This window comes from Sapajus apella, unplaced genomic scaffold (assembly GCF_009761245.1).
Source record: "Sapajus apella isolate SASKATOON/1434 unplaced genomic scaffold, GSC_monkey_1.0 scaffold175, whole genome shotgun sequence".
In the NCBI taxonomy this organism is placed as follows: Eukaryota; Metazoa; Chordata; class Mammalia; order Primates; family Cebidae; genus Sapajus; species Sapajus apella.
This window is the reverse complement of record NW_022437115.1, coordinates 746,857-756,272: the sequence shown is the minus strand read 5'-3', so window position 1 is coordinate 756,272 and position 9,416 is coordinate 746,857. Positions and strand designations below refer to the sequence as shown.

Genomic DNA, 9,416 nt, shown 5'->3' with positions numbered 1-9,416 from the left:
GATTCTCCTGCCTCAGCCTCCCGAGTAGCTTGGATTATAGGCACATGCCACTGTGCCTGCTGGTCTCAAGCTCCTGACCTTGTGACCCACCTGCCTCAGCCTCCCAAGTGCTGGGATTACAGGCGTGAGCCACTGGGCCGGCCGCGTGTTCCTTTTTCTCCCATCCTATTTTTGTTTCAGGGACAGAAGCCCTCTTGCTGGCTACAGGGCGGTCATCATGGCCCTTTTCCTTGTCTGTCTCTCCTCATGGTCTCTGCTTTCCCGCCTGGCCCTGTCCTCTTGTGCTCGGGCTCCTTTTCGAGGTTTGCCCAGGCCACCTGCTGAACTTGGTGGTGTACTGTCTTTCAGAACAGGGTACCCAGCCTGTGGGAGGGGTTTTGTGGGGACACCTGTAGGTTGGAGTCCCTGGGTCCTTCTCTTGGGCTGTCTGGGTTCCCTAAGAAGAGTCTTGCTGTGCTCAGAGGGGCTGGACCTAGCTGGCAGCTTGCCAAGCGCCTCAAGAACACACATTTCCCAAGTTCCTGCTGTGCCCATACCAACCCTTGCCGTGGGCCCTCTGCTCTACTTACCCAGAGACCTGGCTAGCACACTTGGGGCAGGCGCTCTTCTGTTGGTCTCCCCATCACCCCACTTCTCAAGGCACCAGCCTGAGTCTGTGGGGGTCACTTCCCCGGCTGCGTGCACCCACCCAGACCTGCCTGGTGTCTGCTTGCCAAGCCCCCAAAGGCCTCCTCTTCCCGTCCTCTGTTCACCCCCGGGTTTAAGCCTCTTAACAATTTTACTGTTGGCTGGGCGTGGTGGGGCATGCCTGTAATCCCAGCACCTTGGGAGGCTGAGGCAGGTGGATCACCTGAGGTCAGGAGTTCAAGACCAGCCTAGCCAACATGGTGAGACCCGTCTCTACTAAAAATAGAAAAATTAGCCGGGCATGGCGGCCCACACCTGTAGTCCCAGCTACTCGGGAGGCTGAAGCAGGAGAATTGCTTGAACCCAGGAGGCCGAGGTTGCAGTGAGCCAAGATGATGCCACTGTTCTCCAGCCTGGGTGACAGAGTGAGACCCTGTCTCAAAACAAAAGTCTTACTGTTGGCCAGGTGCAGTGGCTCACGCCTGTAATCCCAGAAGTTTAAGAAGCTGAGGCGGGCGGATCATGAGGTCAGGAGATCAAGAGCAGCCTGGCTAACATGGCAAAACATCTCTACTAAAAATTCAAAATTAGCTAGGCGTGGTGGCACGTGTAATCCCAGCTCCTCCGGAGGCTGAGGCAGGAGAATTGCTGAAACCAGGAGGTGGAGGTTGCAGTGAGCTGAAATCCTGGGCAATAGAGCGAGACTGTGTCTCAGAAACAAGTCTTACTGTTGTGTAGGGTGGGGAGTTCAGGGGAGGGTATAGTCCAGCCACCATCCTCGCCTGAAGCTCTTCTCTCTGGGAAGCACCCCAGGCCCGTGACTGTGTTGGAGGGAGTGTGGGCTGGGGTGCCTGCCCGCCTGTCGACCTCTGAGGTGCGTGGTATGTGCCCGTGTCCACCCTTTACCTGACACTCTCCGTCTTCCTGATGGTGTCCATCTCCTGCCATGGTGTGGGCCACACACAGTGCTGAGTGCTGGCCACGCCCACACCGACTCTTCCCAGGGTCCCTTCGGCTCCCACCTCCTGCCTCCTGGCCCTGCTCCCTGGGCTGCCCTCAGTGCCCACACGCCTGTCTATGTGGCCCGGGGGCTGCTGGCCTCCCACACGCCTGTCATTTCTTCCTGCTCCTGCCATGTGTCCTTTAGTTCTGCCAGCTGTGCTTTCCCTGACCCCTGTGAAGGGAGAGGCAGCTGGAGCTGGGCTGGGCTGGGCTCTGAACTCTGACCCTTAATCTCTGGCCTTGGCAGGGCTGTGGCCTCTGGGCATGGGCCGTGGGGGACAGGGCTTTAACAGCTGGTTCCCCCCAGGTTGTTCCTCAGATCCCTGTGAAGAGTGGTGGTCCCCATGGGGCAGGGGTCCTCGGTGAGTGGCTGACCCCCTCCCCACCCCTACCCTGGGAGGCTCTTGCGGGACCTGTTGGCAGCCCCAATCCCTCCAGATGCCCAGCTGGTGGGGAGGGCAGGCAAGAAGGGCCGGGTGGGGCAGGGGCCTGCTGGAGCCGCTTACTCCCTCCTCCCAGGGCTGCACCTGGAGGGCCCCTTCATCAGCCGGGAGAAGCGGGGCGCACACCCCGAGGCCCACCTCCGCTCCTTCGAGGCCAATGCCTTCCAGGACTTGCTGGCCACCTACGGTACCCTGGACAATGTCCGCATCGTGACGTTGGCCCCGGAGCTGGGCCGTAGCCACGAGGTGATCCAGGAGCTGACAGCCCGAGGCATCTGTGTGTCCCTAGGTGAGGGGCCAGCTCAGGGCAGGTCTGCCTGGGGGACCTGGGCCAGGTGCAGAGTTTGAATCCAGGTCCTGCAGGGCACTCAGTGGCCGACCTGCGGGCGGCAGAGGATGCTGTGTGGAGCGGAGCTGCCTTCATCACCCACCTCTTCAACGCCATGCTGCCTGTGAGCACTGTGGGGCCCCGGGGGTGGGGCAGGGTCCCAGCAGCCCCTGCGGTCCGCTCAGCCATCCCCTCCCCTGACCCTGCCCAGTTCCACCACCGCGACCCAGGCATCGTGGGGCTCCTGACCAGTGACCGGCTGCCCGTGGGCCGCTGCATCTTCTACGGGATGATTGCAGATGGCACGCACACTAACCCTGCCGCCCTGCGGATTGCCCACCGTGCCCACCCCCAGGGTAAGCCCGGGTAGGTGATTGGGGCAGGTGGGATGACTGGGCCAGTAGGTTCTGAGCCTCTTCTCCACTAGGACTGGTGCTGGTCACCGATGCCATCCCTGCCCTGGGCCTGGGCAACGGCCGGCACACGCTGGGACAGCAGGAAGTGGAAGTGGATGGGCTGACGGCCTACGTGGCAGGTGAGCGCCCCGATCCACTGGGCCCCAGGTCCCAGCCCGCATGCCAGGTGGCCCACGACCCCCCAGAGCCTGCCCTCTCTGCTCTCAAGGCACCAAGACGCTGAGCGGCAGCATAGCCCCAATGGACGTCTGTGTCCGGCATTTCCTGCAGGCCACAGGTCAGTGAGCAGCACAGGTGCGGGTGCAGGTGGTCTGTGGCCGGTGGGTCCCCAGGGGCTGGACCAGGTGCCTGGAGTGTAGCCAAGGTCCTGCCCACAGGAGCTCCTGGGCAGTGGGCATGTGATGACTCGGGCCCAGGGTGACAGACAGATGAGCAGGACCCTTGTTGGCCTGCTGCAGAGTCCCTGAGACAGGGAGTGCTGGGGTGGTGGGGGGCTGCTGGCAAAGCCACATGGGCTTGGGGACCATCACCCAGTTGTGTCCCCCAAGCAGGCTGTAGCGTGGAGTTGGCTCTGGAAGCTGCATCCCTGCACCCTGCCCAGTTGCTGGGGCTGGAGAAGAGTAAGGGGACCCTGGACTTCGGTGCTGACGCAGGTGAGGGCCCATCTCAGGGTCACTGGGCAGTCTAGCCTTGCTGGACAGGGGCAGGGAGGGTGGTTCCTCGCCAGCTCCCTTCCCTCAGGTGGGCTGCCGGCTGCCAGCCTCTGTTGCAGCCCCAGTTGCCATCAGGGCAGGCTTTCCAGTGTTGCAGGCAAAGCCAGGCACGGGGTTACAGGGAACGTTGTCCGTCTGTGATGGGTCAACAGTGGTGTTCCTGGTCCTCAGTTTCCCCACCAGCACTGGGTTGTCGGGGAGCAGATCTGGGGTGGGTGGGCGGTCCCGCTGCTGCCCCCTACTCACCGCCCGGCTCTGCCCCAGACTTCGTGGTGCTCGACGACTCCCTCCACGTCCAGGCCACCTACATCTCGGGTGAGCTGGTGTGGCAGGCGGAGGCAGCCAGGCAGTGAGGAGGACCTCAGCTGAGAGCACGCCCGGCCGAAGCTGAATGCCGTCGGGGCCGGGTGGTTGGGGAGCTGGACTCCAGGGAGCAAGCTGGGAGCCCTGCTGGGCTAATGCCCAGGGCCTGTGCGGCCGCCCCGGAGGCGGTGGCTGGGATAAACGTGTACCCAGTAGGATTTGACTCGGCTCTGGGTTTTGCTTGTGTTCACACGTGGCACCGTTCCCGTTTGCCCTCCTGGGGAAGGCATTGGAGGGCTGGGGCTCAGCCTGGGTCTTGTGGGCCTTGGTGGGGGACAGGGTCTGTCTGCATGAGGTGGACCTGAGACTTGCAGGGCCCCGGAAAATGTCACTGTGGGAGGGAGAGGGCAGCCAGTCAGAAGCTGGCACCGTGGGGTGAAGCCGCTGTAGGCTGCAGGTGGAGAGTGGGCAGGAAGGGGGGCCGGGCACAGGGGGTGTGGACAGTCAGGGATTTGCTGTCTGCACCTGAGTTGGGTGTGCAGCGTGGAGTCCATGGCCTACTTGTGGACTAGGGCACAGTGCCAGGTGGTCCGCTCTGACCTCCAGGAAGGAGGCTGTGCCTGGAACCCGTGTCCTCTGCTCCCTCGCCTGCCCAGCCCTCAGTGCCATGAATGACCTGCATTCTGTCTCAACAACCCTGTCTCCTCACCCATCCCCAGGCCTGGTGCTTGCCGGCCATGGTGACCCTGCCTGGTGCTGGAGGGCAGTGTGGGAGACACCAGTGTGCCCTGCTCACCCCGTGTCATCCTGCCATCTTCCATGTCCCCTTGGCCCTGAGACACACCCATGAGGCCAGCACAGGCCGTGAGGCGCCCTGAACAGCTTCGATGCGGGTGGGCTTTGGGAGCCTTCTGGCTTTGAGGACAGCCATGATGGCGCCAGACGTCAGGGACTGGTGCAGCCCCAGGTCAGGGGTGGTTGTCTTGACTTTCCATTTGGGTTCTGGGGTGGGTGGCCCCATTCCCCCTCACTTACAGGTGTTGTCCTGGGTGCAGGAGGTATGCACCTGGCATTGCCACTGTTCCTTCCCCTCTGCTGCAAAGCCCAGTTAAGGAAATGTCTCCAGGTTCAGAGATGAGGATGGTCTAGGCTCCAGCTGTTGGAAGAGAACAACCAGGGAGGAGCCACCTGCCAGACAGGGCCTGGCCTGAGGGAGGGCCTGGGGTTGATCTCAGCCCACAGCCCCAGAGGGTACATGGGCACCCAGGAAAGCAGGCACCCGTTGTGGATCCTGACCTCCTGGGAGGTGTGGGGTACAGGGATACCTAGCTCTTCCTCGACAACCTTGCACCCCTCACGACGTGGCCACCCAGCGCCTGCCTGAGCTGGGCCTGGGAGAGGAGCTGTCTGCCCGGACTCCCAGGCAGGGAGAGCGAGGCGAGGTTCTCAGCGATGTGTTTGAAGCTGAGCAGCACCTGTGCCCAGCTTGCTGGCTGTAGGCGATTGCTGGCTGTAGGCGCTTGCTCAGCCAAAACCCAGAGCTGGCCTGTTAGTCGTCCCCACCTCAGACGGGGCACCCAGTCCCAGAGCTGGGGAGCTGTGGGCCAGCCTTTGGGCCGTGCCTGCCACATTCCACTGACTAGCGCCTTACCTCTGTGGGTGGAGGGTTGGGGAGGGGATGGCTGAGATGGGTGGTCTGTAAGGTGACCCCAGAAACTGGGAGCTAGTCATGAGTGGTGGGAGGGGGCCTGGGGTCAGGGTGAGTGAGCTAAGCCAGGGAGCTGCTGCCAGAGTTTGGATTTTATTTGAGGCATGAGGGAAGCACTCTTGGTGGGTTTTGGTTTGCTTTTTAAAAATTGTAAACTACATACAACAAAAGTAACTATCCTAAGTTAGCAGTTATGTGGCATGAAGTGAATTCACTACATTGTGTGACCTCGGCCACCATCCATCTCCATTCCCCACTGCTCACTCCTGCCGGGCTTCCAGCCCCGCCCCACCATTCCTCTCCCTCTAGAGCTATGAGTTTTACACAGAAGAATGCAGGGCACCCTGGCTGCGTGGTGAGGGGCAGGCCTGCCCGCGTTGTGGGCATGCGCTGGAAGGGGAGGCCCAGGAGTCTGCCTGAGTCACGGGTTGGGGGGTCGGGCCTGTAGGGAGGGATGGAGTTGGAGGTGCCTGCTCTGAGCCACCTGGCGGGCTGTGGCCCGTTTCGTCCTGTGTGAACGGGAGATCAGACCCTGCGCCTACGATTGGACACACCGCGGGAGGCCAGGCTGAGCCTTCGGTTCGAGTCCGAGCGCCGAGGGATCCCAGCCAGGTCCCTTTCGCAGTGCGAGCCTCTGCACCTCGTGGGCTCCGATTGACCGCGCTTGGGGCGTGGGAGCGGGAGACCGTCAGCCGGGAAGCTCTCCACCAATCCGGCCCTGCCCCGCCCAGACTTGCAGCCCAGGCGATGAGTCCACGCGGACCCACGAGTCTGGGAGCCACTTGGCGAGGGAGGCCACGCCTCCTGTGGGAGGGGCTTCTGGGCGCGGGACTCTGTCGGGCCAATTAGGATCGCCGCAGGGAAGGCACGCGTGGCGGCCGAGCAATAGGGGTGCACGTCGTCCTCGCCAGTTAACCCGCGCGGTCCCGGGGCACAGAGCTGGGGCTGCGCGATCCGGGCAGGCGCGGGGAGCTGGGGGACCAACGCGGCCTCTCGCACTCCTCACACCCCTGCGGGTCCTTCCGTGTCCCAACCCTCCCCGCCGCACCCCCCACACCTCTGCGGACCCCACCTCGCCCCAACCCTCCCCGCCGCCGCCGAGTCACCCGCATCCACCCCTGCGGACCCCGCCTCGCCCCAACGCCCTCGGCCACGTCCCCACACGCCTACAGACCCGTCTCGCCCCAGAGCTCCCCGCCAACCCTGTGGAGCCCCGCCTTGCCCCAACGCTCCTTGCTTCGCTCCCCCACACCCCTGCGGACTCCTGCGCGCCCCACCGCTCCCCGCTGTACCCCCCCACACCGCTGCAGACTCCGCTCCCCAGCGCTCCCCACCGCGCCCCCCACACCCCTGCAGACTCCACCTTGCCCCAACCTTCCCCACCGCAACCCCCAGAACGCTGCGGATCCCGTCTCTCCCCGCTGCGCCCCCCATGTCTGCGAACCCCGCCTCATCTAACCCTCTGCGTTCGTTCAGTCCCAGCTCTCCCGGTCGGGTCCCCCACATCCCGGCAGACTCCACCGGGCCTCAGTTTTCCTTTCTAGTACCAATTACGCACAAGTAGATCCCACTACACCACAACTTGGCGCGGGTCCTGCACCTCCGTACCTCGCCTCGTCCCGCCCTCCCTGTCTTTGGGAAGTGGAGGGAAGGGGTGGGCAAGCACTCTAGAAGCACCGTGGTTGGGAGCTTCCGAAACTGAGTTGGTTTTGAGCCCTGGCTGGAGACCCGGGGTGGGCACGGCAGGGAATATTGGCACCAGAAGCCTGGAGGAAGAGCACCTCCTCAGTCCTGCTTTTCCGTTCCTGGAACCCTTGGACAACTCCAGAGCGAGCTCCCTTCCAGCCTGGCCCTGCGCCTTTTACCACACTTATGTAACATATGTTTTTTCTTTTTCTTTTATTTTCTTTTTATTCTTAGAGTCTTGCTGTGTTGCCCAGGCTGGAGTGCTGTATCACAGTATTGGCTCACTGCAACCTCCGACTCCGGAGTTCAGGCGATTCTCCTGCGTCAGCCTTCCGAGTAGCTGGGACTATAGGCTCCTGCCATCACGCTCAGCTAGTTTTTTATATTTTTAGTAGAGACAGGGTTTCATCATATTGGCCAGGCTGGTCTCGAACTCCTGACCTTGTGATCCAGCCACCTCAGCCTCCCAAGGTGTTGAGATAACAGGCGTGAGCCACCGTGCCTGGCCACATACGTTTTTTCTAAATGGGATTGCACATTTGCTATTACTTTGCAGTTTGGTGGGGGTTCTTTTTGTTTGTTGGGTTTTTTTTTTTTTTTTTTTTTTGAGACCGAGCCTCACTGTGTTTCACAGGTGGAGTGCAGTGGCACGATCTCTGCTCACTGCAACTTCTGTCTCCTGGGTTCAAGCGATTCTCCTGCCTTAGCCTCCTGAGTAGCTGGGGCCTGCTACCATGCCCGGCTAGTTGGTTTTGTATTTTTAGTACAGTTGGGGTTTCACCATGCTGGCCAGACTCGTCTTGAACTGACTTCAAGTATCCATCTGCCTCAGCCTCCTCAAGTGCTGGGATTACAGGCATGAGCCACCAGGCCCAGCCTTTTATTGGTTTTTTTTTTGAGATGGAGTCGCTCTGTCACCCAGGCTGGAGTGCAGTGGTGCCATCTCAGCTCACTGCAACCTCTGCCTCCCTGGTTCAGGCAATTCTCCAGCCTCAGCCTCCAGAGTAACTAGGATTACAGGCACATGCCACTGTGCCTGGCTGATTTTTATATTTTTTAGTAGAGACGGGGTTTCACCATGTTGGCCAGGCTGGTCTCAAATTCCCGGCCTCCTGGCTTACATGGGAGGATATTTACCCCAGAGGGTTGGAAACCACTGAATGACTTTGTCATGTTTCATTCATCCATGTATCTGCAGCCCAGTAAATGTATATCGGGAGCCTCAGACATGTGACCAGAGTCTTGTGGGCCAGAGGCAGGCAGGGACCATGCTGTTGTCTTATTTATGACAAAGTCATTCATTTTTGAGACAGTCTCCTTTGGTTACCCAGGCTGGAGTTCAGTGTCGCGATCTCAGCTCACTGCAACCACCGCCTCCTGGGTTCAAGTGGTTCTCATGCTTTGGCCTCCTGAGCAGCTGGGATTACAGGCATGCACCACCATGCCCGGCTAATTTTTGTATTTGTGGTAGTGATAGGGTTTCACCATGTTGGCCAGACTGGTTTCGAACTCTTGACCTCAAGTGATCTGCTTGCCTCACTCTCCCAAAGTACTGGGATTACAGGTATAAGCCATCACACCCAGCCAATGCTGTTGTCTTTTGAGAGCCTCCTTTTCTCTCTCTCTCTTTTTTTTTAAAGAGACCGGGTTTCACCATGCTGGTGTCAAACTCCTGACCTAGTGATCTGCCTGCCTCAGCCTCTCAAAGTGCTGGGATTACAAACATGAGCTACTGTGCCCTGCCAAGCCTCCTTTTCTGTCACCTGATCTCCCTGCCTCCCATTTCCTCTCCTCTAGTCCCCTTTAAAGACACTGCTGAGTAGCTGCAGGGTCAGTCTAGAAATGCAAGCCAGGTTGGGATCCTTGCTGGGAGAGGCCTTCCTTCCTTGGCTTTGTAACACAGGGCCTTGTGGCGTGCACACCTCCAGGGGTCCGGGTTGGGCCTGTGCGTCTTGCTTCTGTCTCTCCCTGAGATTGGAATCCTGGTTCTGTCCTCAACTAGCTTGAAGGGGACCTCCAAGAATGGCCCCTCCTGGATTTCATACCGTTGTGTAGTCCCATTTCACTTTTTTTTTTTTCCAGATGGAATCTTGCTCTGTCACCCAGGCTGGAGTGTAGTGGTGCGATCTCGGCTCACTGCAAGCTCCACCTCCCAGGTTCAAGTAATTCTCCTGCCTCAGCCTCTCAAGT

At 60.4% G+C, this 9,416-nt stretch overlaps 2 protein-coding genes across 2 annotated transcripts in view; one reads left to right on the top strand and one right to left on the bottom strand.

Moving 5' to 3' along the window:
* The window catches only part of AMDHD2 (amidohydrolase domain containing 2), a 10,075-nt gene extending 4,352 nt beyond the window's left edge, over nt 1–5,723 (top strand). Inside the window, exons 4-11 of the mRNA XM_032268147.1 lie at nt 1,937–1,991; nt 2,149–2,361; nt 2,436–2,524; nt 2,612–2,756; nt 2,828–2,935; nt 3,025–3,093; nt 3,368–3,469; nt 3,794–5,723. Coding sequence (XP_032124038.1) covers nt 1,937–1,991; nt 2,149–2,361; nt 2,436–2,524; nt 2,612–2,756; nt 2,828–2,935; nt 3,025–3,093; nt 3,368–3,469; nt 3,794–3,882 — 870 coding nt within the window. The 3' untranslated portion in view covers nt 3,883–5,723. The remainder of the gene's footprint in view (nt 1–1,936; nt 1,992–2,148; nt 2,362–2,435; nt 2,525–2,611; nt 2,757–2,827; nt 2,936–3,024; nt 3,094–3,367; nt 3,470–3,793) is intronic.
* CEMP1 (cementum protein 1) overlaps nt 4,248–9,416 on the bottom strand; it is an 8,220-nt gene continuing 3,051 nt past the window's right edge. The window contains 9 exon segments of the mRNA XM_032268087.1: nt 4,248–4,357; nt 4,542–4,739; nt 4,742–4,822; nt 4,825–4,968; nt 4,971–5,027; nt 5,030–5,062; nt 5,065–5,241; nt 5,244–5,285; nt 5,288–5,378. Of these exon segments, the coding sequence (XP_032123978.1) occupies nt 4,248–4,357; nt 4,542–4,739; nt 4,742–4,822; nt 4,825–4,968; nt 4,971–5,027; nt 5,030–5,062; nt 5,065–5,241; nt 5,244–5,285; nt 5,288–5,378 (933 nt within the window).